We start from the raw sequence: 27603 nt of genomic DNA, 5'->3' as shown, positions 1-27603 counted from the left end.
GAACCTGAACCAGCCTTGTGGAGGCAAGCACCCTCCCTGTTTGTAATTTCAGCCCCAATCTTAAAGAATTTTTAATGCTACTTTAACCACATTTGTTACTTTATATACCTCCTATCTCTTCTCTCTTCCCCCCTTTTCTCTGCCCCTCCCTCATTTTTTGAACCACATCTGGTGGTGGTTAGGTCTTACTACTGATTCTGTGCTTGGGGATCACTCCTGATGGTGCTTGAACTATATGTAGTGGCAGGCACTGAACCGGGATAAGTTGCATACAAACTAGTAAGTTGCATACAAACTGTAAATCCTGTACAGTCCAGCCTTATATACCTCCTTAATGGACAGGGTTAAAGTTATATAAAATGTAGCTAGATGTTGGGGCTGGAATGATAGCACAACAGGTAGGTTGTTTGCCTTGCACATTAGATTTGATCCCTGGCTTCTCCCTGAGCCTGCCAGGAGTGATTTCTGAGCGCAGAGCTGGGAGTAATGCCTAAGCATCATCTGGGGTAGCCCTAAAGCCATAAAAAGAGAGCTAGATGTGAACATTGATCAGATTTACTATGAAGGCATTTTCTCTTATTTTTGGAATAATAATAAGTAATAAGTGACTTCTGGAATTAATACTCTTAAGTTATGGTGAAAGAATCTAAGAACTAAAAACTGATCTATTTCTTTTTATCTTTAGTGATAATTGTGTACCATAATTTAAAAAAATGTATAAAACACTATGTATAAAACTCTTTTGTGATTAATTTAGGTACTACTGATTTCTCAGATAACCTCAAGTTTGAATTGAAATTTCATAAGACACCAGTTGCTTTTTTTCTTACAACTGTTTCCTAGTGCCTAGAATGATATTTAGCTGTTAGGTTCACAATAATCATTTGGATGGAAGGATGGATGTATGAACAAATGTTGAATTAACTTTTAAGTACAAATTTATTAAGGTTTATGGTACTGCATGCATAGAATTTTGAAAAAAAATTCCTTATATGAAGATTAAAGACTTCTAATTTTGTTTTTAAAATATTTAAAAATAATTGCATTTTCTAGTGAAAAGTCTTTTAATTTTGAAAGTTTTATTACCCGGAAGATGTTCAAAAGATATAATAATATACCGTCTTGGGTTTGGTGATTTGGGGGGAACATTGTGTAAATAGGTCTAAGGTGTGAAAAATTTTGCTCAGACTTACAGATTTATTTTATAATTTTTTCTGCAGTTTCTTCACTTTAATATTAATGCTTGTAGTTGAGCTAATAACATTCATCTCCCAAATATTGCAGAGCATTTAACTCCTTTGATTTTAGAAGTCATCTAAAAACTACCTGAAATTTCAAGAGTTTATCTTTTCTAGATTTTTTTTTTTTGTTTATTTGTTTTGTTTGGGGCCATTCCTGGGATTTCTCAATCCTGGCTCTATGCCTAGGATTGCTCTGATCAGTGCTGGGAGTAGGGGACGGGGTGTCTTGCTGTGCCACAAATCAAACTGTGGTTTGCCAGATATAAGACAAGACTTTGAAAAACCCTTTACTATCTCTTCAGCCCTTAGATTTTTAATTTAATTTTTCAATATACTTACCTTTGTTTTTTAATAATTAGCAAGAACTTAAATGTCAGATGTTGAAAAAAGAACTTTAAGTCAATTGAAGAATAACACAGAAATATCTTACATATCAAGAAAAATACCATTTAGACACAAATGTGTTTTTAGTGTGTGCTCGACTTGTATTTTACATAAATGTTTTCAAAAGCTAGGACTTAGCTGAACTGTAAATAATAAATACACCCATTCATTTGAGAAAGAACTTTTATGTGATCTATAGCCAGAAATAGTAGATATGATTGCTTCAACATTTTTTGCCATTACTTATTTAGTACTTTGGCTTAAGAGTCATAAAAATTAAAATTGAGAAAGAAAATCCATCCCTCAAAATTCAGTTATTTCTATTTTTTTGTTTATTCCATTTGTGTTACATTTTATTGTGTAATTTTATGTACAAGCCAACATTGTTTTTGTTGCTGTATGTAGTTGGTGCTGTGACTTGTTTGTGCTCATCTCTGTTCTGTAGGCAACTTGCCACTCCCTACTGAATAAAGCTACAGTAAAAGAAAAAAAGGAAAACAAAAAATCAGTAAGTTTGGAGAACTTTTTATTAGCTGTTTCTTTCAAAGCAAAAAAAAAAAAAATCTTATGCTGTTTGTTAAGAACATCTTCACTTCAGCCTATTTGACCTTCACCTGTAAAATCATTCTACTAATTCTGGCACAAAATAGCTTTCATTTCAATTAACCCTGGAATTAAGTTACATTGAAACATTCTCTGTGCTCCTTTGGTTTGATTTATCTCCAAGACATTTTGGGGGCATTTGTTGCTTTGGATATCTCTGATGTAACTTGATTGTTATTTTTTAAAATTAAATTGAATACAAAGGAACTTAATTTCAAGGCTTTAAAAGAGATGCTGATTCCCTTCATCTTGCTTCCGATTTGTAGGTAGGGTGAGTAGTTTCTTTACCGAGAAGTGAAAGTTTTTTTTTTTAATTACTAGTATGTAGGGAAGTGTCACTTTTAAGTCTTACTTACAAAGTGCAAAATTGGGGCTGCAGAGAAGCTTTGCCTTGCAAGCAGCCGACCCAGGACTGAGGGTGATTCGATTCCTGGTATCCCGTATGATCCCCCGAGCCTGCTAGGAGTGATTTCTGAGCACAAAGCCAGGAGTAACCCCTGAGTGCTACAGGGTGTAACTTAAAAACAAACAAAGCAAAAAAAAAAAAAAGGTGCAAAATTTTGGTGTTCTTCCTTATATTTTAAATATAAGTCGTCTCAGCCAAATTAGAATTACTTGTGCTTAATTATTAAAACTATATTGCACTGCTGGGAGACAAACATATACCCACACACACCCCACCCATAGATACCTACCTACAGGATGTGGCCCTGAAACGAAACAAACAACACATAGATATTCCAATGAGAAATCTATTGTATCTTAGAAAAATCTGGACTGGCCCCATAGTACAATGGGCAAAGTGCTTACTTTGCACAAATTTAATTTCTAGCATCACATATATTTCCCCTCCAGGAGTAAGCCCTGAACAGTATCAGATGTGGCCCCAAAACAAAATAAGTAGAAATATTTAGAAAAGAATAGAATAGAAAAGAAATAGAAAGCAAAAAAAAAAAAAAAAAGCAGAAAAGCATTTTTAAAATACTGGGTCTGAGAACATAGCACTTTGGAAACGGGAAACTAAATCCATATATTTATACAGCATCACCGTTACAAACAAGGTCTGATTATACCACTTGCTTCTAAGCACTTAGCCTAATTTAAAAGGAAGAAAATTATTGATAGTCATAATTTGTATGTGAGTGAAATTTTTCCAAAATATAATGTGCATTTATTTGCCATTTGTTTATTTAACATCCTTACAAGGCTAAGTATTTTTGTTCTTTTAATCCAAATGATATAAGAGAAAGTTATAAAGAAAATCATAGAAATCTTATAGGAAGTTTATGTTAAAAAAAAGATTTATTTTAGAATAAAGTATTTTTCTGGTTTTTCCTTTCATTCCTTGTCTAGCTTTACATATAATAACCTATGACTTCAATGAATAATACGTTAAATTTTATATGCTTTTTTTGTCCATTAGAGATTTTATTTTTGAGTATAAAGTAATGTTCAGTTCTTTTAGCATCTGGATTGTTTGACCTCTTGCTTAATTAAAAACATTTCTTTCTAATGCTTTCTAATTCTCAGATATATCAGTTTAATATACACCATCACTATTGATATTAATATGCTGTGTTTAACATTCTTGTTCAATATTATTCTAATGTCATTATGAAGTGAATCATGTAAATTAAATTAATGCTCTCTTTCTCTAGAGCATGTTTCTAGCCTTCCTAACATTGCTTTTATTTATCACTATTTTGTATCAAATTGTTCCTTGAATTTTTTATAACTAGTATTTTCAGGGCTTAAAAACGTTTCTGGTTGATAGTAAATTTTGGGATGTATTTCTCAGCACAGGTGATATGTGGTCTACATGAAATCAAAGGGAAATCTAATGTGAGGTAATTTAGAGCACATCCCAAAGTATGAAGACAGTGGAGTCTTCATATTTACATAATAAATGTAAATTGTTTTTGGAGTTGTTTACTTACTATAACGTAATGATCTCTTAAAAGCAAGCTCACTTTCCTTTGAGATACATGCATTATGGCTTAGAATATACAAATGATATAAAGGTCCTGTTTCCAGTTACATGGCTAACCACAGATAGATAGTACGGGTACTTGTTATTATAATCTAACATATAATATATAATTGGATTTCTGTTGAGAAGTTAATTGATTACTTAACCAGGAAGCTTTGGGACTAATTAAAGATGTATACATAGTGATCTTGCCAATGTACAGTTTATAACTGGATTTATTTGTAACATGTAGTTCAGTTTTTAACAAGAGGTGTAAAGGGGACATTTTATTAAAAATTTTAGCATATAGGTCAATCCAGATTTACTTTTTATGTAGAATATCTTGTACCCAGGGGCCGGAGAGATAGCATGGAGGTAAGGCGTTTGCCTTTCATGCAGAAGGTCATCGGTTCGAATCCCGGCGTCCCATATGGTCCCCCGTGCCTGCCGGGAGCAATTTCTGAGCATGGAGCCAGGAGTGGCCCCTGAGCACTGCCGGGTGTGACCCAAAAACCACAAAAAAAAAAAAAAGAATATCTTGTACCCAAATCATATTTTTATGCATAGAAAAACAATGATAGGATCTGGAGTGATAGTACAGTAGGTAGGATTTCTACATTGCATATGGCTGACATGGGTTCAGTCGTTGGCACCCTGTGGTCCCCTGAACCTGCTGGTGATCTCTGAGCACAAAGGCAGTAGTGAGCACTGCTGGATATGACCAAAAACAAACAAAAATAAAACTATAACAGTTGAGTATAAATATTTTGAGGTAAAATTACAAAGATATTAATTGTGGTAGAAGGAAAATAGTTTTCTATATTGCATCTGTATTGATACTGATCACATTTTTGTGAGTTTTTAGTTGAAAACTAAATGAATCAGTAATGTGCATAATTAAATGTTTCATAAAACTGTGTATTCTGAGGTATAAAATGCTACATATGTTTGGTATGGGGGTGCAATATCGTACAGTGCCCAGGGCTTGCTTATTTATTTCTAGTGGGGTTGGGGAACCATATGACTCCCTGGGATTGAACCAACTTATCTGAGTGCAAGGCAGGTTCCCTGCCTACTGTAGTATCTCTCCAATTCCTAAAACCCTGGGTTTTAATGTAATTTTCTTTTCTTTCTCTCTTTTTTCTTGGTGGGGGAAGGTTTCGGTCACACCTTGTGACGCTCCGGGGTTACTCCTGGCTATGCACTCAGAAATCGCTCCTGGCTTGGGGCACCATATGGGATGTCAGAAGATTGAACTGCGGTTTGTCCTAGGCTAGCGGGCACAAGGCAGATAGATGCCTTATGGCATGCGCCACCGCTCGGGCCCTGTAATTTATTTTTTGCTTTGCTTTGCTTTGGGGGTTACACCTAACAATGCTTGGTTATTCCTGGCTCAGTACTCAGGGCTTGTTCCCTGACAGTGCTCAGGAGATCATGTGGTGCTGAAGACTGACTTGTTTTTTTTCATGCAAAAATCCCTGTAGCCCTTTGCACTACAAAGTGGTTTTCACTGACTCCTCACCCTGTGACTAATTTTTGAAGAAAAATAGTAAAAATGTAGTACTTTTCATGTTTTTTTTTTATAGCCTTACTTTGGAAAACAAATCGCTCAGATTTTCAATAACTCTGAGAATGAGTAGTATTGTGTTTTATACAGTATAAATTATATCAGATAAATGTGAATTCTGATTATAAACTTCTTTAGCAAAATAGTAATTATCTATTTATAAATTTGGGGTTTTTTTTCTTGTTGTTCTTTTTTGTTTTTGGGCCACCCATGGTGTCACTTGGATTACTCCTGCCAGGCTCTGGCGACCATATCAGATGCCAGCTATCAAACAACCCAAGTTGGCTTCATGCAAGGCAAATGCCCAACTCACTGTGATAATGTTTCAGCCCCTGCAAAATATGTTTTCTAAGAAGAGTTGTCAGGTTTCATATAAATTATTATTATGAGATATTTGCTCAGTTTTAGTATTTTATATATTAGCTAAAAACCAAACTACAGCTTTGTTTTTTCTAAACCACTTAGAAATCTTGACAGATTAAATTTGAGTTTACCTTAATTCTTTTTTTTTTTTTTTTTTTTTTTTTTGGTTTTTGGGCCACACCCGGTAACGCTCAGGGGTTACTCCTGGCTATGCGCTCAGAAGTCGCTCCTAGCTTGGGGGACCATATGGGACACGGGGGATCGAACCGCGGTCCGTCCAAGGCTAGCGCAGGCAAGGCAGGCACCTTACCTCTTGTGCCACCTCCCGGCCCCTACCTTAATTCTTATAAAGCATTCTAATTGCTAGGTTGGGGAGGCGCTCCCAGCAATATGTAGGGGTCCCTTCAGGAGTTGCTATGTAGGCCATATGAGGTGTTGGGGACAGAATTGGAGTTGACTTGGTGAAAGAGAAGCACCATAACTCCTATTTACTACCTCTCTGGCCCATTGAGTTTTCTTAGTTCTGTTTCTAAAACTGAGTTTTCAGTTAAAATTAATTTCAAAATAGTAATTCATTTTTGAGTCATTGTTCTAAGGCTGCATATTTTGCTGACTGTAACTGTTTCTCTTATCCAAGTTCTTTGTGTAGTAGCATTCAGAATACTATAATGCAAAGAAAGCTTCCTTAGACATATAGTACTAACAAAAAGTGAGAATATATTAGTTATAATTAATACCAGTCTTTCACACCAGTCTTGAGCTTTAAAACTAATTTTTAAGACTTGTTTTACTGATTCCCTTTCAGACATGATAGAATATTATATTGAGATTTTAGGTAATAGATAGGAATACATTTAAAATGTATAACCACATGAAACCCACAGTGGAATAGAGTAAATTGAAAGTATAAAGATTGCTCAACAGACTGGAGCATACACTCAACAAAATAGGGGCCCTTGAAAACTATGAAATCATGGAATGGTTTTCTAAGTACCACGAAGAGTGGCCCTTGAGCATTGAACTGCCGGTTGTGACCCCAACAGCAACAAGAAAAATGAATGAATTGAATTAATCCTTATTTTTCTCAGTTAACCTGGAGTCAGTGATTGATGACAAGAATGATTGTGATGAAAATTAAAATGTATGTAAGACTTCAAATGTACATTTCATTTTTCCTCCTAAAATCCTTTGTAATATAGGATCCCAGAATATTGAGTGAAATGCTATATAGTCAGCTCTTCTTTTTTTGATGTGATTTCTTTTTTAATATTTGTTTGTTTGTGTTTTGGGCCACACCTGCAGCACTCAAGGGTTACTTCTGGCTCTTCACTCAGAAATTGTTCCTGGCAGGCTGGGATTGAACCCTGGCCTATTCTGTGTCTGTTGCATGTAAGGCAAACACCCCACTTACTGCTTTGGCCCCTAGAATGTAAATTTCCTAATAATAGCTTTATTATGTTATCTTTTGTTTGACTTTTAGGCCATACACAGTAGTACTGGGGGCATGTAAATACTCCTGAACGATATTCAGGAGTTGCTCCTTGACAATGCTCAGTGGCCAAACAATGCCAGCTGTCAAACCTGTGATTATTTTATTCAAAATGTGTACACCTGCCCTTTGAGCCACCTAACCCAGTGGTCAGCAACCTTTTTTTCAACTGCACCAAATCTCGCCAAAACCACGATTGAAATTTATTTTGAGAGCCACACAGGGAACGCACTGACAGAGGCTAAGAGCAGAGTCCTGACTCTTGGAGTGGCCGCCTGGCACACAGAAGAGCCAAATTAAAAGTGTAAAGAGCCACATGTGGCTCGCAAGCCGCAGGTTGCCAACCACTGATCTAACCAATACACATATGTTACCTTGATTTAAAATATGAGCCACTGGGGAGAGATGGTTGTTGAAACCATTTCAGAATTTTTCTCTAATTCCCTTATTTGTTTGTTTGCTTATGGGAGGAGGAGTTTGGGCCACACCTGGTAGTGATTAGGTTTTACTTCTGGGGTTGTGCTTAGGGATCACTCCTGGCAGTGCTTGGGGAACTGGATATGGTGCTGGGGATGAAACCTGTTTGGTCAAGTAGAAGAAAGCACTTCAACCCCTGTACTCTGTTTAGTCCTACCTTTACTCAAACAAAAAGATTTTCTCAAGAGAAAACAAATCAATTTAAAATAGTAGATTCCTGGGGCTGGAGAGATAGCATGGAGGTAAGGCGTTTGCCTTTCATGCAGGAGGTCATCGGTTCGAATCCCGGCGCCCCATATGGTCCCCTGTGCCTGCCAGGAGCAATTTCTGAGCCTGGAGCCAGGAATAACCCCTGAGCACTGCCAGGTGTGACCCAAAAACCAAAAAAAAAAAAAAAAAATAGTAGATTCCTTTTCAATATGGTCAGACATTTCTTCTATCCCTAACTTTATTTTATTTGACAGAAATGATTTTCTTCTGTTAGTAGGATACTCTTTTATTGTAGGCTCTTATATATAAGACATTCTGGTGAAGAAAAAGAACTGGTAGTAATACTACTTGTAAGTAAGCTTTTTTTCTTGATAGGAATCTAAGAAAATTAATTTTGTTTTGTATATGGCAAGCATTTAACTCAAGAAATTCATTTGTACCTGGTATTCAACAAAATGTAAGTATTTACTCTTAGGTATAGGATGCTTCAGGGGTATGCTGTTTGAAAATTTAGTTTCACCATATTATGATTGACCATCCTCTCATGTCTGTAAACCTTGGAAAATAAACTTTGTGTCTAATTTGATCTGATTCTTATTATTCATCAAATATGCAACAGTAAATCATGATAAAATTAAGATATTTTTTCAGGTCTCTTCAACACAAGCCACCCATGAGTCTTTTCTTTTTCCCTGATGCCTTTATTATGCCTAAAAGGTGATGTAGTGCAAGAACTAAGGATAAACTTTTTATCCTGATGTTTTAGAAGTAGAGATAACTAGAAATACCTTGTTGTGAGGATTGGTCTATTGAGAGCTTTGTGAGAAGTTTGAACTTCAAACTTTATTCACATCTCTTTATTTTAATTCAAACAGTATACTCACTTCTTAACTCCTTGTTTTTAGGTTGTAAGTCAGCGTTTTCCTCAGAACAGCATTGGAGCGGTAGGAAGTGCCATGTTCCTCAGATTCATCAATCCTGCCATTGTCTCTCCCTATGAAGCAGGGATTTTAGATAAAAAGCCACCACCTAGAATTGAGAGGGGCTTAAAGTTAATGTCAAAGGTGAAGAATTATTTTCTATTCTATCTGTCTCTTAGAACTTAAGTTTTAATTTTTCATTTTACTATATATTTTTTAAATTTATTTTTAATGACCTTTGGCTTTTACATTTGTTTTTGTTTTTATTATAAAGGAATTTATTAGGTTGATACCTATTGGACTTTATTATCCTGGGACAATATTTACCAAGTTATTCTGAAGATAATTTTCTATAAAGTAATTTTAGAAATTCTGGAATTGAGACTGACATGTATACTGTATGAACTTTTTAATATTAGACAACAGGGGTCTAGAGCAATAGAGTAGCAGGTAGGGTGCTTGCCTAACATTTGGCTGATCCGAATCCAAACCCTGGCATTCCATATTCAAATCCTGAGCATAGAACCAAGAGTGAACCCTGCTTATCCCCAGGAGTGGCCCCAAACAAAACAAATTAGACAGTAGGAGATAAAGATACTTATCTTGCATTTGGCTGACCCTGATTTAAATCACTGACATTACATATGGTCCCCAAATACCACCAAGGGTAACTCCCGAGCACAGAGCAAGGAATAACCTTTGAGCACTGCAGGATGTGAACAACAATAGCAAAACAATAAACAATAATAGATCTTCTAATTTGATTTTATTATTTTCAAGGGGGGAGCTCATAAATGGGGCTTAGAAGACCCAGGGGCCCCGCAAAAGGGAACCTCAGGTAATCAGGTTCATTGTTCAGTTATAGGGCCCTAGGAAGTAGTGCTGTTTGGGCTTTGCTGTGCTAGGGATTACCCACACTATTTCAGCAGAGAGAGGGCCTCCAGGACCACACCTCGTAGTGTCTGTGTGCTACAAGGCTGTGCTGTGCATCAAACTTAGGTCACCCATACATGCCTTAATCCCTTCAGTCTCTTCATCCTGACATTAAATTTTTAATACATATTTTACATATAAAATATGCATATTATAGTAAATGAAAGAATGGAAAAACATTTAATATTTATAGAACGAAGAAAAATGATCTCTAACCCTACTGTAAATCAATCCAAAGAGAAACTTAATTTTCTAAAGAATATATTTATAAGTGTATAAACTTGGTACAATGATCCTAATTCTTCACAACTCCACTTTATTTAGATACTACAGAGTATTGCCAATCATGTTCTCTTCACAAAAGAAGAGTATATGCGGCCTTTCAATGATTTTGTGAAAAACAACTTTGATGCAGCGCGAAGGTAAGTAGCCTGTCACTTAGTAATTGCTTTGTTTGAATTTCTAAATATTTTTATTTTCACTTAAGTTCATTAGACACAAAACTCTTTTATAGATTTCTTCTAGTTTCTCCTTAGGTCAAGAATATAAATAATCTAATTTGATTTTACTATAAAAGATAATAATGAGGTACAGTCATAATCTGTATAATTTGGTAGTGATTTCCTTATATGAAAACCAGGAGGAATTTTTTTTTGGGGGGGGTCACACCCGGCAGCACTCAGGGTCACTCCTGGCTCTATGCTCAGAATTTGCTCCTGGCTGGCTCAGGACCATATGGAATGCTGGAATTGAAACCACCATCCTTCTGCATTCAAGGCAAATGCCATACCTCCAGGCTATCTCTCTGGCCCCCTCACCGAGAATTTTTGACATATTTAAAAAATAAATTTCTGGGGGCCGGAGAGATAGCATGGAGGTAAGGCGTTTGCCTCTCATGCAGGAGGTCATCGGTTCGAATCCCGGCGTCCCATATATGGTCCTCCCGTGCCTGCCAGGAGCAATTTCTGAGCCTGGAGCCAGGAATAACCCCTGAGCACTGCCGGGTGTGACCCAAAAACCACAAAAAAAAAAAAAAATAAATAAATAAATTTCTGGGCCCGGAGAGATAGCACAGTGGCGTTTGCCTTGCAAGCAGCCGATCCAGGACCAAAGGTGGTTGGTTCGAATCCCGGTGTCCCATATGGTCCCCCGTGCCTGCCAGGAGCTATTTCTGAGCAGACAGCCAGGAGTAACCCCTGAGCAACGCCGGGTGTGGCCCAAAAACAAACAAACAAACAAAAAACACAAAAAAAAAATTTCTACAGTATGGAGAAGAGGAAGAAGTTAAAAGTTTGCTTGTAGTAAATGTAAAGCCAGAATGGGCATAGATAGTACATAATTGTTTAATCAGAATCTTTGTTAGAATATTTTTTATACTTTGAGAATATTCTGAGCTAAAAAGTACTGCTGCCCCCATTTCTTTTTTTGTTTGTTTTTTTGGTTTTTTGGCCACACCCGTTTTATGCTCAGGGGTTACTCCTGGCTAAGCACTCAGAAATTGCCCCTGGCTTGGGGGGACCATATGGGATGCCAGGGGATCGAACCGCGGTCCTTCCTTGGCTAGCGCTTGCAAGGCAGACACGTTACCTCTGGCGCCACCTCACCTTTCTTTTCGATTATACTTCATGGTACACAGGGTCTCTGCTCAGGAGTAGTTTCTGGGATTTGAGAGCTAGTACGGCATGTTCATCCATTGTCTTATATGTGGCAGACCTGGACTCCATTCCTCAGTACCATATATGTCTACCAAAGCCCTACCAGGAATAATCCTTTAGTGGACCATCAGGCATATATCCAGAGCACAGCAGGAAGTAGCCCCCCCCCCAAAAAAAAGAATTATTCTTTTTTTTTTATTTTGATCATATTGGCTTACATGTTTTTCACAGTAGTATTTTAGGTACATATTAACATTGAATCAGGGGAATACCCATCACCAAATTTGTCCTCCCCCCATCCCCGTTCCCTTGAAGAATGATTCTTAATGGTGCTTGAGGAACGTTTGTGGAGATTAGGATTTGAATGGGGTCAATCACATGCAAGCCTATTCTGAAACTGAACCCAGGGATCAGAAATGAAAAACTAACTCTTGTCTCTTTTTTGTTTAATTTATTGATGTCACATTGTGTAAACAAATCCTTTGTATTTTTAATCTGTTATTTCACCTGGTCACATTATTTAACTCAGAGATAGGCATGTGTCGGGTTTTAAAAGTTCTAATAACTTTTCCTTTTTGAAGGTTTTTCCTTGACATTGCATCTGATTGTCCTACAAGTGATGCAGTAAATCATAGTCTTTCCTTCATCAGTGATGGCAATGTACTTGCTTTACATCGTCTACTCTGGAATAATCAAGAGAAGATTGGCCAGTATCTTTCCAGCAATAGGTAAGAGTTCTCATTTATGGGGATATGGAAACTCAGTTTAAAGTAACATTAGTTAAATGATTGGCCATGAATTATGCTTTATACTTTGCATCTTGGAATAAGAATTATGGTTTCAAAAGAGAAGTATAGAAATATTTATTCTTAGGGCTGGAGCAGTGGCACAAGCTGTAAGGCGCCTGCCTTGCGCGTGCTAGCCTAGGACGAACTGCGGTTCAATCACCCGGCATCCCATATGGTCCCCCAAGCCAGGAGCAATTTCTGAGCGCGTAGCCAGGAGTAACCCCCGAGCATCACTAGGTGTGACTGAAAAAAAAAAAAAAACAAAATAAAAAGAGAAATATTTATTCTTGGGGCCGGAGCAGTGACACAAGTCATCTGCCTTGCACACTGTAGTGTAGAATGGACCTTGGTTCTATCCCCAGCATACTATATGGTCCCCCAAGCCAGGAGCAATTTCTGAGCACATAGCCAGGAGTAACTAACCCCTGAGTGTCACCGGGTGTGGCCCAAAAAACAAACAAAAAGAAATGCTTATTCTTGTTAAAAACTATAGGTATTAGGGTAAGTCATGTCAACAAGTCTACCTACTATAAGTGTTATAGACTTTGGTGGGGTTTTTTGTGGTAGGGGGGCTACATCTACTACCATCAGTGCTTAGAGATCCATATGGGATACTGATGATTTAAACTAGATCAACCACATAGCGAAGTTTATAGCTGGAGAGAACATATAGCAGATAGAGTGCTTGCTTTGCATGCAGTCAAAACAAATTCAATCTTTATCATCCCATAGGATTCCCTGAGCCTGCAAGGAGTGGTCCCCTAAAATGCAGAGCCAGCCCTGAGCACAGCCAATGGAGCAAAAAAATAAAATAAAGAAGAATCCAGATTATTTTTAAATGCTAATAAAAATAGTTCGTTCATAGGAAATAGTAATGAAGCTAATACTAATTAGAGATGGGAATTTTAAGAGATAACACTTATCTTTATGAATTGTAATGGCTTGAAGTAAACATTGGACTGATGTGTGCACTAAAATTGTTGAAGATGTTTTTCTGTGCAACATTAAAATAAAAATTTGTAAATGCACTCATTTTTTTCTCTTATAATTTACATAATTTGATTCTAGAGTTTTGTCTTAATTTGTATTTACAAAATATATACCTTCCAAATACATAAAAAGTACAAACCATAATGTAACAAAGCTCATATCTGTAACCTACCTTTATTTTATTTTGCTATATTAATTATGACTTTTGTAGCTTTTATTTCTTGGAAGAAAAATTCAACCTCTCATATAACAAAATAAGGAAATTACAGGTATTGTGTAACACAGGTATTTATAGTATAATTTTGCACTTTCATTTTTTACAGAAATAACACAGTTCTTTGCAGTGATCTATTGGGCATTATTTGATAGTAATTATGATAATAATGAATAGTAAATAGTAATCTATTGAGCATTATGTAATATTTAAATATTGTTAATATTTCAATGATTAAATCACATTTTATTAGTTTTCAGCACTTTTTCTTTTTCTTTTTCTTTTTTTTTTTTTTTTTTGGTTTTTGGGTCACACCCAGCAATGCTTAGGGGTTATTCCTGGCTCTATGCTCAGAAATTGCCCCAGGCAAGCTCAGGGGACCATATGGGATGCCAGGGTTCGAACCAGAGACCTTCCGCATTCAAGGCAAAAGCCTTACCTCCAGCCCCAAGTTTTCAGCACTTTTTATTTAATGGGTTTGGGCCACACCCAGCAGCGATCAGGCGTTACTCTTGGCGCTACACTCAAAAATCACCCCTGGTAGGCTTGGGGCACCATATGGGATGCCGGGGATTGAACCCAGGTAGGCTGCTTCAAGGCAAACCCCCTACCTCTGTGCTATTGCACCCAGTTTTCAGTATCTTTTTAATTGAGTTCACTGTAAGATGAAATTATAAAGTTGTTCATGATTGAGTTTCAGTCATACAATGTTGAACACCCATTCTTTCAGTGAACCTTTCCCACCACCAATATCTCCAGTTTCTCTCCTGGCTTCCTCTCTTCCTACCTCCTGCCTTCCTCTATGGCAGACATTTTCTTCTCTTTCTCTCTCACTCTTACTTTTTTCCTTTTTAACACTGTGGTTTGCAATATTGTTACTGAGGGGATATCATGCTTATCACTTTACCTCCAGGACCCAGTTTTTGTCCAAAGTGATCATTTCCAACTGTCATTGTCATAGTGTCCCTTTTCTGCCCTAAATACACTCTTCTTCCAATCCCACTTCCTCTTTTGTGACAAGCTTCTAATCATAAACTAGTCTTCCTGGCCCTCATCTGTATAGTTTATGGGTACTATACCAGACTATCTTTATATATATATATATATATATATATATATATATATATATATATATATATATATATATCTCCCATAAATGAGTCTGATCTCTTTTTTGCGGGTTTGGGGGGGTTGGGTTTGGGGGTCAATCCCAGTGCTGCTCAGAGTTACTCCTGCCTCTGCGTTCAGAAATTGTTCCTGGTAGGCTCAGGGGACCATATGGGATGCCAGGAATCAAACTACCGTCAGTCCTGGGTCTGCTACATACAAGGCAAACACCCTACCGCTGTCCTATCTCTCCAGCCCCAAGTCTGATCAATCTTATATCAATTTCTCTCCCATGTGACCTAGTATTACTGTTCCTGGAAATATGCCTTAGGGACCCAAAAATACAATGCAGAAAAGGCATTTGCATTCCTATATTCATTGCAGCACTGTTTACAACAGCCAAAATCTGGAAGTAGCCCAAGTACCTGAGAACAGATGAGTGGCTAAAGAAACTATGGTACATCTGCAGAATGAAATACTATGTAGCTGTTAGAAAAGAATGAAGTCATGAAATTTGCTTATACTTGGATGAATATGAAGACTAAGAATATATATAATAGCTAAGCAAAATGAGTCAGAGGGAGAGGGATTGACAGAATGTATCACAGTTTATTTTTGCATTTTGTTTGGATAGGTTGCTTCACTGTTCTTTGGTGTTTTTGTTTTTTTTGTTTTGTTTCGTTTTGTTCTTTGGACTACAGCTAGAGGCTATTCTTGGTTCAGTGCTTGAGTATTGAGTATTCCTGGCAAGGCTTGGGATACTATGCAGGGTCAGGGATTGAAATTGAGCCTCTCTCATATGAAGCATAAGATCCAGCCTTTTGTTTTATTGAGTAATTTCTATGACTGGATACACACAGACCTGAGACTTACTATTTAAAAACAAGGTTGCTTTTCTAACTGCCATTTTAAATCCTTTTATATGGCACTTATACTTTTCTCAGAACTGTGTGACTGTACCTTATTCATACATATACATATCTCATACATACAAATATGTATGTATATGTACCTTATACATACCTTATACATGCAAATCCTTGCCAGCGTTATAGTAGCAGGCTTCATAAGTCTTGGCAATTTGGTGTTTGTGACATGCTATCTTCTTCAGAGTTTTAAATGTTTAGTGTTTAATGGTTTTTGAAGATCCACATTTACTTTGGTTAAGCAATATCTAAATCAGGGCAATATGTTCAATCACTACTGATTCCTTAAAGTAGATTTCTTTTCCACTGACAAAAATATATAGAGTTTTTTTTTTTTCACGTATTGATTGCCCCATTTCATGAAAGTATACTAAGGGAAAGGAAATTCTATGTAAATTTTATAGGTTGGGGAGTAGTGGCATTTTTAGACAACTAAAATCCTATGGTGCTATTTACAGATCAAATTACCTATTTGATTAGATATCAACTATCAACTAACTATAAGAAGAAAGGCGACAAATAACAGCCTGTTTGTTAATGTGTACTATTAAATGTAACTGCTACTTTTTTCTTAAGCGGTTTGTTGTATCTAGGGATCATAAAGCTGTTGGAAGAAGACCTTTTGATAAAATGGCAACACTCCTTGCATACTTGGGTCCTCCAGAGCACAAACCTGTGGCTGATACACACTGGTCCAGTCTTAATCTTACCAGTTCAAAGTTTGAGGAGTTTATGACGAGGTAAAGTACTATCTTTTAAATGGTGATAACTTTGATTTTGATTACAATACAATATTTATTCTAAGCTGCTTCTCAACTGTGCTTATCTATGGATATAGAGAGGATTATTTGGAAAGATGTCACATTGTCATTTGGGGGACTAATATTTTATTACCTTATATGTCTTCAAAATATGTTGCTTTACAGTTTTTTCCTTATAAAAATAATACCCTGGTCCACGGAGCTCAAAGGACTGAAACTAATGCTTTGCCTGCAAGCGCTCTGGGCTTGATCCCAACAAGTGCTACCAGGAATGTTCCTTGAGCATATCCAAGTGTGACCCCATATCTGTCCCCCTCTCAAGTAGTATCTTGCTTAGTAGTATTTTATTGTGTTGCTTTAAGGTATTTTGAGCTTAATGTAATATAACTTTAATATTATAGTTAAGGAAAATATGGCTTAATGTAAGCAGTTGTGCAAAAATTCTACAATTTGTTGAAGAAAAATAGATGAAAACTCAAAAACTTCTGTCAAGGAAAGAAGTATCATGATTATCAGTAATCCCATAGATAACATCCTTGTCCATTGATTTTCTTCGACTAATGCTAGGAACTATTCTTTGTGGTTGGAAGACTAGCATCTTGAAACTTTTTATACATGTTGCCAAATTGCTCTTCAGAAACTGCCGTTTTCTTCTAAATAGTTGCATGTTTAATTATCAGTTTAATTTTAGATTCTTGGTAAATATTCAATAGCCAATATAAAGCCTATGAGTTACTCTTTTTTTTTTTTTCTCTCATTCAGGCATCAAGTACATGAAAAAGAAGAATTCAAAGCTTTGAAAACATTAAGTATATTTTACCAAGCTGGGACTTCCAAAGCTGGGAATCCTATTTTTTACTATGTTGCTCGGAGGTAAGAAATGCTCTTCAGTTTCTCTTAATGCGTTTAGTTTTATTACTTTCATTTTAAAATAAAAGTAAATGTAAAGATTGTTGTATATGAAAATATTTCCATAAGATTATCCTTTGCCTGGTGCCCCACCTTGACCCTCCAGGTGGGGGCGCTGTTGAGAGCCAAATAAATAGCTTAGTTTCCTGGCGTTGAGGGGTCTTTGGCCAGAGTTGGCTTGCTGGCTCCAGGTATTTTGGAACTAGCAGCAGGCTGACAAAGGACTCTCCTCACCCAACCTTTTAACCCTTAACCTTCCTGTCTGTGTGAATTATTTGCTGCGGATAAATATTACCAAGATCTCCCCCCAAGAAGGGGAAATGGGGATGGGAATCAATTTCTCACTCTGGGAACTATTTGTGGATTCACAAACATCCAACAAAGGATTTAATTGCACACCTTTACCACAAAGACAACAAGTTTGATTTTTATCCCATTTGACCTAACTAGTTCTAAAGAGTAGTTTACCTGAGAGAATATACCAGGTTAAAGAGACAATCTGTCTCAAAGTGATTCTCAGTGTTAGAAACTGCTTTTCAGGCTGCCTGTTTCATACTGATTATTTTCTACATCAGCTTTTTTATACTACAAATTACTGAGACAGTAAAAAAATTGCAAATAATTTTTGGAGTATATTTTGATTGTTATATTTGTGGCATTACTAGGAACTTCTTAGAAGCAGAAGTTAAAGTTTTTGATAACTATGATATCTATGTGAAATAACATCAGGGTGATTTAACAATTTAGAGACTTTAGAGAAGCTTACTCTATAAAGAAATTTATAAAGCTGATATTTATTGTATTTGCATATGTCATCTTAAGTCAGGGTTAGTTTCTAGAAAGCCTTTCTGTTAATGTTGGGAGCTCCTCCTTTATGATAGGTATCATGCATTTCTTTCCTTGCCATTTTTTCTTTTCTTCCCTTGTCTTTTTTCCTTACCCCATGCTGGCATCCTTTTGAGAACTTTTTGGTGACATTATTTGTCATTTTTACTTTCTATCACTTAGCGTGATATAAATTCATAATAAATCATAGAAACATTGATAAAATAGAGACTACTGCCTTTGAAATCTCAAGGACTATGTTGTCTTAGTTATGTTCTTTATTAGCTGTTGGGTTTTGAGTTCTGAAATTAATATAAATTGAGAAATTATATAGACTTAACGGTCATAGGTAGTGAAAACTGCTGTGTGGAAGAAAAAATTATAAAAGTTGAGAAAAAAGGCATGTAAGAGGCATGAAGAAAGGAAATTAAATGACAGGGAACTTAATCAACTCAGATAGTTAAGTTAAATGTGTAATGTATTTATATATAATATAAAATAATACAAAAAATTGAGGTTTTTAGGGTATTACTGCATCAAGAGCATATGGAAACTTGGTTTCATTCTCTAATAGTTCTGAGTAAAATCTTATTCACCTTCCCATGAAAGTCCTCTCTTCAATTTTTTTCTCAAACTTATATGTCTTCAAAGAAATTCTCTCTAAATTTTATTTCAATTTAAATAAATTTAAATTTTATTTTGCAAATAAAAAGAACCAAATTGTATTCTAACCCCAGCCTTTAGTACAACTAGTGTAATTTTACTTTTGCTATTTTGTTTAAGTAATTAAAAGTGGAACATTGGTGAGTGAGATAAAAATGTTGTTTCAGGGCCCAAGAGATAATATAAGGGATTTAGGTCCTTTCCTTACTGTGGCTGAGTCCATTTTAGTTCCTGGCATTATGTGTGAGCCCTCAAGCACCAAGCTTGGAGTAAGCCCTGAGCACAGCTGGATGTGTTCTCATCCCAAGGAAATAAATATTACTTTCCCCTTTACAATTTTGATTGTTTACTTATGTTCTGTCCATAATCCCTTTGCCTATACTGGATGGCCCAGAAATAAGTTGTAAATCTCCTGTGGCCATTGGTAGAGAAAATGTTCCCCATCTCTGGCTTACAACTACTAAATAAAGACTATGAACAATCTCAAAATTGTGTTTTTCCTTCAAGATCAGAAACTAAGAATTGTATTTCTTCTCTGTGGTGGTCTAGAAAAGGGCAAAGTAAAGTAGAAGAGGCTTGATACAAATATCCTCTGTGGGATTAAATAAATGAGAGTTCCAGGAAATCTTTATAATGTAACTACTTGGGCAAGCTAGGTTGTCTTCACAACGTTGTTACTACCTGTGTATTCTTAGATGAGTTCATTTATATTTCCGGATCTGTCTCTTCATAATTAATTCTTAAAAGGTGTGATATACATATGTATAAAAACTATCCCATTTATTTCTTCAGTAAAATGTTTCATAACTTTAATATATACAGTAAAATAGGTATATGTGTGGCTGTTGTTGTTTGCATAGGCCCAGCAAAATATGGGGGAAATAAAAAGGAAAAGCCTTTGGCCTAAATATAGGGAAACTTTACCCCTGAAGTATTCTGGCATAAGACCAACTCTGGGCTCCAGGCATACTATGTTGTACAAACCCTGAGTCAATTTCTGTGGTCCCAGTAAAAGTTTTTCACACAATTGCGGTTGTTGCTGTCAGGTTTCTGTAGTTCGAGATCTGTGTATCCTACATAGAAGTCAGGGTGATGTGAAACATTGTCTGGTTTCATTTCACCTTTAGAGGCAAAGGGGAGAGCCCTGCCCTGAAAGCAGGTTGTTGCTATTGCTAAGTTGTCTGAGTGTAAAAGAACCCTCTTTGGAGTAAGTCGATGCCAGGGCAGCAGTAGGGTCTTCCCTGATAGAGGTTTGCTTCCTGATGGTGGTATAATCAACCATGATTGTTTCCATGTATGGTATCCATGGTTCATGGGTGAATGGACAATGTCCATTCTTTGAGACCTAAGCCAAGCCAAGTTATGACAATGTTCAGGGTGTTAGACCCCACTGCATTACAAAATTTGTGTGTTCCTATCTCTATTTGATAAGAACTTTTTTACATATGTAATATTTTCCCATTTTAATGTGTCTGTGCAAAAAAGGAACAATGCCACAAGGTATTATAGGTCCTATGGGGGCCGAGGTAACAAGTCTAACAATCCTCATAACCTGGTTCTAATATGAACTCTAAACAGAGTTCTCTAAGTCTGATAGAGACTTTTCTATCAGAATTTCTTATTGAACAGATCACACATACAAAAAAAAATGGGGGAAATTGTCACTATATAAGAGGATATTCAATAAGAGTTATACCTGTTAAGGGAATAAATCTAAAGAAATATACAAAGGAGATAAAACATATCCCCTTTAAGTCTTTAGAAATAGTCAGTGAAGTTGTTGTAAAATCTAGAGCGCTGCTTCAACCTGTGATTTGGCCTTGTGGAGTCTGAAAAAGGCTCCCAGCCATATCAGGAAATGTCCTCCAGCGGGAGACATCTCAGAAATCGAATCTGGTAGCAAGCAAAGAAAGGTCTGGTAGCAAGCAAAGAAAGGCCGGAGCTATCGCATGGACAGTGGTTCGAATCCCGGCATCCCATAGGGTCCCCTGAGCCTGCCAAGAGCGATTTGTAAGCATAGATCCAGGAGTAACCCCTGAGCACTGCCGGGTGTGACCCAAAAACAAAACAAAACAACAACAACAACAAAAAAACATGTCTTGCTATTTGCAACAGTGGTTAGCATTCCTCTACCAATGAGCCAGGGGTCATTCTATTTCCCCAACTTCAATTCTTGGTACTCACATGGCCTCCCTAGGCACTATCAGGTGTGCCCCTTATAAAAAATTTTTTTTGGATGTTTATTACTGAAAGTTCATTCAGGTTTTGAGTATTAAAATGATCATGTTACTTACTGTGTTTACTATTGTTTAAAAGTAGAACATACAACACTTTACTCTTTTTAATTGAAATGTAATTAAAATTAATTTTAAGTATTCAAAATGATTCAGGGGTTGGAGAGATAGCATGGAGGTAGGGCATTTTTGCCTTGCATGCAGAAGGATAGTGGCATCCCATAAGGTCCTAGCCTGTAACCTGAGTGCTGCCAGGTATGACCCAAAAAACCAAAATGATTCAATATTTGTATATGCTACAAAGTGATACTAAAGAAGGTATAGTTATATCTTAACAATGCAAAAAAATGTTTTTGTTGTGATACGAACTTTAGGAATTTGGTACATTTATAGTTTAGTGGAGTGTAGTGACTTCAAAACAATTAGGGAAATAAAGCTTTGAGTTTTTTGTTTTTTGTTTTTGTGAACATCTGGTGATGTTCAGGAGTTATTCCTGGCTATGCTCCTGACTTGGGGGACCATATGGGACTCCTGGGGATCAAACAGCAACCTGTCCTAGGTTAGCGTGTGCAAGGCAAACACCCTACTGCTTGCGCCACCACTCTGGTCTCCAAAGCTTTGGTTTTAATCACCAAAGATGATTTACTAATTCATAGTAATTGGTATGATTTGAAATATATTACCAAAAAATAAGGATAGCAACTGTAGTCCATGTATAGTTTTTTATTAATCAATTATGATTTACCTCTTTGGTATGAATAGTAACCTTTGAGGGGAAATGATCCTGAGATAAAACAGCTTGGAAAAATTGTAAGATAGACATTAAATAATTTATTAATTTATTTCATTATTTCATAAATTCATCCTATTCAGCATAATAGTCTTTATATTCATCCATATGTAAGCAGATTTCATAACTTAATTTTTTTCTAACAATTGCGTAGTATTACATTGTATAAATGTACCATAATTTCTTTTTCCACTCATCTGCTCTCAGACAAGTGGGCTATATTCAGATTCTGAATATTATGAATCATGTTGCCATGCAGCATGGAATGCAGATGCCTTTTCTGCATTGTTTTTTGGGTTCCTAGGATATATTTCCAGGAGCAGTATTGCTGGGTCATATGGAAGAAGGATAGACATAGAATGACTGCCGCACTCCTTTGTGTGATGTGGAAAAAAAAAAAGTTTGATAATAATACCCAAAAACAGTAGAAACAAGGACCAAAAAGACTAGTCTGTGGTAAGGAACTTGCCACAAAGGGGGTTAGGGGTGGGAAGAGAATATAGTCAGGGCAGAGAAAAAAACCACTACAATGATCATCGGAAATGGTAACTCTGGATAAGAGCTGTGTGCTAAAAGGAACTAAAATCATATACATATTTCTTTAGTAAAAGTATCTAAAAGGAGGTGGGAGAGGGGGAGAGAGGAAGAAAGAGAGAGAGAGAGAGAGAGAGAGAGAGAGAGAGAGAGAGAGAGAGAGTAAGAGAGTGAGTCAGTCCACAGTGGGGAAAATCTAGGAGGTAAACTGTAATAATATTGCAAAACAAGGGAAGGAGTCTGACTTCTTCACAGTGGGCAAAACCAGGGTTGCACACTTGTTTGCAGAGGCCAGGAGTGATCATCCTGGACCATAGTTGTGGTGCTTGGTCTACACATGGTTTTGGTGGATCAGAGACAACACTTTGATTTGCCAAGAATCATAAATGGTGGTATCACCAAGATTACATTGACTTGTGAGGTGGTACAACGCCAAGGATTGACCTTGCAACCTGTTCTTTTTCTATAACATCTGTGTTCTACTATTACTGGCTCTTTTTAGTGATTTTGAAAGGAAGAGCCCCCCCTGCAAGATTGCATATTAATTATAGTCCCATTGGAATAAGAGTATAATACTTAGCATGACTACCTTAAAGAAAAATAAAGATGGGCCCGGAGAGATAGCACAGCGGCGTTTGCCTTGCAAGCAGCTGATCCAGGACCAAAGGTGGTTGGTTCGAATCCTGGTGTCCCATATGGTCCCCCTTGCCTGCCAGGAGCTATTTCTGAGCAGACAGCCAGGAGTAACCCCTGAGCAACGCTGGGTGTGGCCCAAAAACAAAACAAAACAACAAAAAAAAAAGAAATTTAGAGATGTGTGGCATTTTAAAAAAATTACATGTCTATTGTCTACTTATCTGAAGATGTTTATTAGTTTGAAGTGACTCCATGATCTTAAACTAAGATTTCATGTGGGGCCAGAGCTATGGTAATGCAGTGAGTAAGTTGTTTGCCTTGCATGAACCAGCCCAGGTTTGATTTCCAGCATCCCATATGGTCCTAAGTATTACCAGGAGTACAGAGCAAGGAGAAACCTTTAAGCATCACTGGATGTGGTCCAAAAACCTAAAAAAAGACTTAAAGTTTCAGGTACTCCTTTAGAAAAGCCATATTATGAGGAAATGTAATGAACTTATAAACAGATTAATTACTTTTAAACATGTTTATTCAATGGCATGAAGCAATACAAATGAATATCTGATATCTAAGTAATAGAACTGGTTAATGTGTGGTGGCTGTGTGCCAGTCATTCTTCCACTACATATCTCAAATGTAATGGTGGTTGCTGAGGCTTTCTTTGGCAAACAAGGACCTTCCCAGTGGTTATTGTGGTATATATGGTATCCTTGTTTTACCTTACTGTTCTTTCTTTCTTTTTTTTTTCTTCAATGAAAAGCTATTAAATCTTAGTGTATTATCTGTTGAGGCAAGCATTTAAAGACACTGAAATTCTTAACCTTTCAGAAATGTTTAGTTTGTTGCTTGAAATATCATGATATGCAGCAAAACAGCTGAAACAGAATGACTGCATTTCCTGGTATTTACTATTTCATCAGATTTATTTGATCCTTGATCTTGAGATAATCATGTGAAATATTCACACACCTAATTTGCAGGGAGAGGAAAGTTGGAGGTTCCACACCATATGTGCTCAGTGCTTACTCCTGGCTTATGTACTCAGGAATCATTCCTGGCCCTGTTTGGCCATTTAGTGTACCAGGGATCAAACCCAGGTCACCCACATGCAAAACAAACACACTACTTGCTGTGGCCCAAGCTATCCTATTTTTATTCATATATCATATTTTCCATGCTATAAGTTAATTATCTTGTAAATTTGTTGTTTGAAATTTAATTAATGAAAAGATAGATGGGCAGTTATATCATTTAGATTTAGACATTTTTATTTATTGTTTTATTCATCTTCCTTATACCTTATGCTTTTATTTCATTGTGGTGGTAAATGGGAGGGACTTTGAGCACACTTGGTTGAGGTATTTGTGGGGCTGTTGTACTCACCAGTGGTTGCATGCTTTGTTGTGGTGCCAGGGTTTGAACATTATGCAAAGTAGGCACTCTGCCACTAAGCTATCCCTAAGCACTCGTTTTAATTTCTGATCTTATTAGTTACCCAAGAATATCTTAAAGATGGAGCAGCAATTATGTTTAAGATAATTGTATAGTCCCTATAGCATATATGATTTTATCATAAAACACTAATGGATTATGTTCTTAACTAAATTTTTACCAAAGGATAACTTCATAACCTGCTTAAATAACACAAGCTGTAGGTGAAAAAACTTGATCTCATGATCTGCTAAACCATAATTCACTTTATGTATACTTAGAAAGGTTTCAAGGGACTAGAAAAAGAGCTCAACAGACTGAAGTGTATTTTTTGTGCACTGGAGACCTGGAGTTTGATCCCCAGCACTGCATCTGGAATATTATTGAGTGATTCTTGAATACTGAGCCAGCAGTAGCCCCTGAGAACCACCAGATGTGACTCCAAAACCATATGCTCCCCCAAAAAAATAATCTCTAGTTTTTGCTAGACAAAAAAAAAAATCTGATGCTTTTGCTATTTTTATTGTATGATCATCTATATAATTTCTATTCATTTTTTGGTCGACAACTTTGACAATATCAATATCAGTTCTTGATTTAAAGGAAATATTAAGATGCATGCTAAGTAGATATGCCTCAACTGATAACTGGTTCTTATATACATGTTTAATGGAGTTGGGGCCATTGAGCCAAAATGACATTACTTAAAGTTGAATTTCTTAAAAGCCTCACTTTGCACCACAGTTTTTAAGGTGTGAAGAAAAGTAATTTGCTTAACACATTATTAACACCTTTATGTGTATTTGTTTCTGTTTCCATGACTCATTTCCCTTGTGTAGTCTACTTACTTGTACTAAATTGTTCACAGGTATCAGAATTAATCTTGCTCTGGGACTGTTCCAAAAGTAATTACCCACTGTTTAGAACTAATTTCTTCTTTGTCGAGTAGAAACAGACCAATCAAATTCTCTTTTGTCCTTTAATTTTTTTTTTTCAGTGTCAGGGATCAAATTCAGGTCTCATGCATGTAAGTCTTTTATATTTATTCACTTTTACCTCTGAGCCACATTCTTGGCCCTCCTCCTTCATTCCTTTCTTTGATGTCTCCTCTGGAATGAAGCTCTGGCTTTAATCTAACGAAAAACAAAAACAAAACATTGTATCATAAGAATTGAAAGTTTAACTTTGTCTTAAGTGGGCATTGTTATCCCACCAGTCAGATCTTCGATTTGTATTTGTTCTTTTATTCTAAATCCAAATTAAGATAGTAAGGGGAATGAAAACTTCCTAGGAGAAAGTAATTACCTAAACGAAATCAGAAAGATGAATAAAGGCTGGCTATGGAAAGAAAAGGAGAGAGAAGTATCTGGAATCAAGCTCAAAGAGTAGTACATGTAGTCAGTCATTCCAAAAGTAGAGGGAGCAGGGTGACTTCAAAGGACAAGAAATTTGTCTGTAAAGGCACTGGAAATTCTGTTTTTTGTTTGTTTGTTTGTTTGTTTGTTTTCTTTTGTTTTGTTTTAGGGCCACACCTGATGGCGCTCAGAGCTTCCTCCTTTCTCTCTGCTCAGAAATCACTCCTGTCAGACTCTAGAAACCATATGGGATGCCAGGAATCCAGCTAGGGTCAGCTGCATGCAAGGCAAAGGCTCTATCCCCTGTGAGGAGCTGGTAATTTTTAAGGTGTAAATGTTAAACTGTAGTAGATGAGGAACCTTTATTCTGATTAGGGTTTTTGGAATATTTATAACATCATTCATGGGCTGTACAATATAAGCAGATAGGCTGTAGGCAGCCAATGAAAAACATACATGTAACAGTATCAAACTATATGGTTTGACTATGGGTCAGACATTTCCCACCCCTGCTAAAAAGGGAAGGAAGTCTTGTCATATGGTAGTTTTATTTTAGAATCAAGAAATATAGTGCAGTAGTCTGGAATGCGTGCTTTGCAGCTGAGAGATCTGATTTTGAGCCCAGGCACTGCATGTTTCCCAGAGCTCTACCAGGAGTGACCATAACCACTTAGCCAGGAGTAACCCCCAAGCACTGCAATCTAAATATCATCAGGAGTAAGGCTTGAGCACTACTGTATGTGGCTTCAAAAAAAAAAATTCTTGGACTTGGTTACAGTATATTCTGACCAGTGAATCATGTAATGGGTTCTCTAATGATATATAGCATTATTTTTATTTTTTTGGTTTTTAAAAGAATATCATGATTTACTTAGAAATCAATAGATTATGGGGCCAGAGTGATAACATAGCTGTACGGTACTTAACTTGCATTCAGTAGACCCGAGATGGACCCAGGTTTGATTACCAGCATTTCATATGATCACCCAAGCCTGCCAGGAGGGATTTATGAGTACAGAGCCAGGAGTAACCCCTTAGTGCCTCTGGGTGTGCCCCCCCCCAAAAAAAAAAGAAAAAGAAATTTATAGGTTAGAGGGTTTTTTGGTTTTGTTTTGTTTTTATTTTTGGACCATACCCAGTGATGCTCGGGTTACTCCTGGCTATGCGCTCAGAAATTACTCCTGGCTTGGGACGCCGGGGATTGAACCCGGGAGCCTTCTGGGTCAACCACATGCAAGGCAAACACCCTACCGCTTCGCTATCGTGCCGGTCCCTGTTTGTTTACTTTTATAGTGCCAGAGATCTAACCCAAAGCCTTTGTGCACATGACATGAGACATATAGTATCAGTGCATACCACTGAGACTATAGATACTTTAACATCTGAATTCCCAGTTTAGATTTTTTTATAAATTAATGAGACTAGAGAGAGAGTGTAGGATTTAGCCTTGCATACAGTTTAGCCCAGTGTATTCTCCAGCATCACCTCTAAACACAGAGCCACTAATAGTTCCTAAGCTCCACAGTGGTAGTATGTCCTCCCAAAAAATAATAATAAAATCACATTCAAAGATTGTTGCTTGGGCCGGAATGATAGCACAGAGTGGAGGGCCTTTGCCTTGCATGCTGT

The 27603-nt window shown here is 36.8% G+C and overlaps 1 protein-coding gene across 1 annotated transcript in view; it reads left to right on the top strand.

The window, feature by feature from the left end:
* The window catches only part of NF1 (neurofibromin 1), a 304781-nt gene that overhangs the window by 162955 nt on the left and 114223 nt on the right, over positions 1–27603 (top strand). The window contains 5 exon segments of the mRNA XM_049772767.1: positions 9209–9367; positions 10481–10578; positions 12393–12539; positions 16430–16576; positions 17360–17470. Coding sequence (XP_049628724.1) covers positions 9209–9367; positions 10481–10578; positions 12393–12539; positions 16430–16576; positions 17360–17470 — 662 coding nt within the window.

Source organism: Suncus etruscus, chromosome 1 (assembly GCF_024139225.1).
Source record: "Suncus etruscus isolate mSunEtr1 chromosome 1, mSunEtr1.pri.cur, whole genome shotgun sequence".
Classification (NCBI taxonomy): Eukaryota; Metazoa; Chordata; class Mammalia; order Eulipotyphla; family Soricidae; genus Suncus; species Suncus etruscus.
This window is presented reverse-complemented; position numbering and strand designations above follow the sequence as displayed.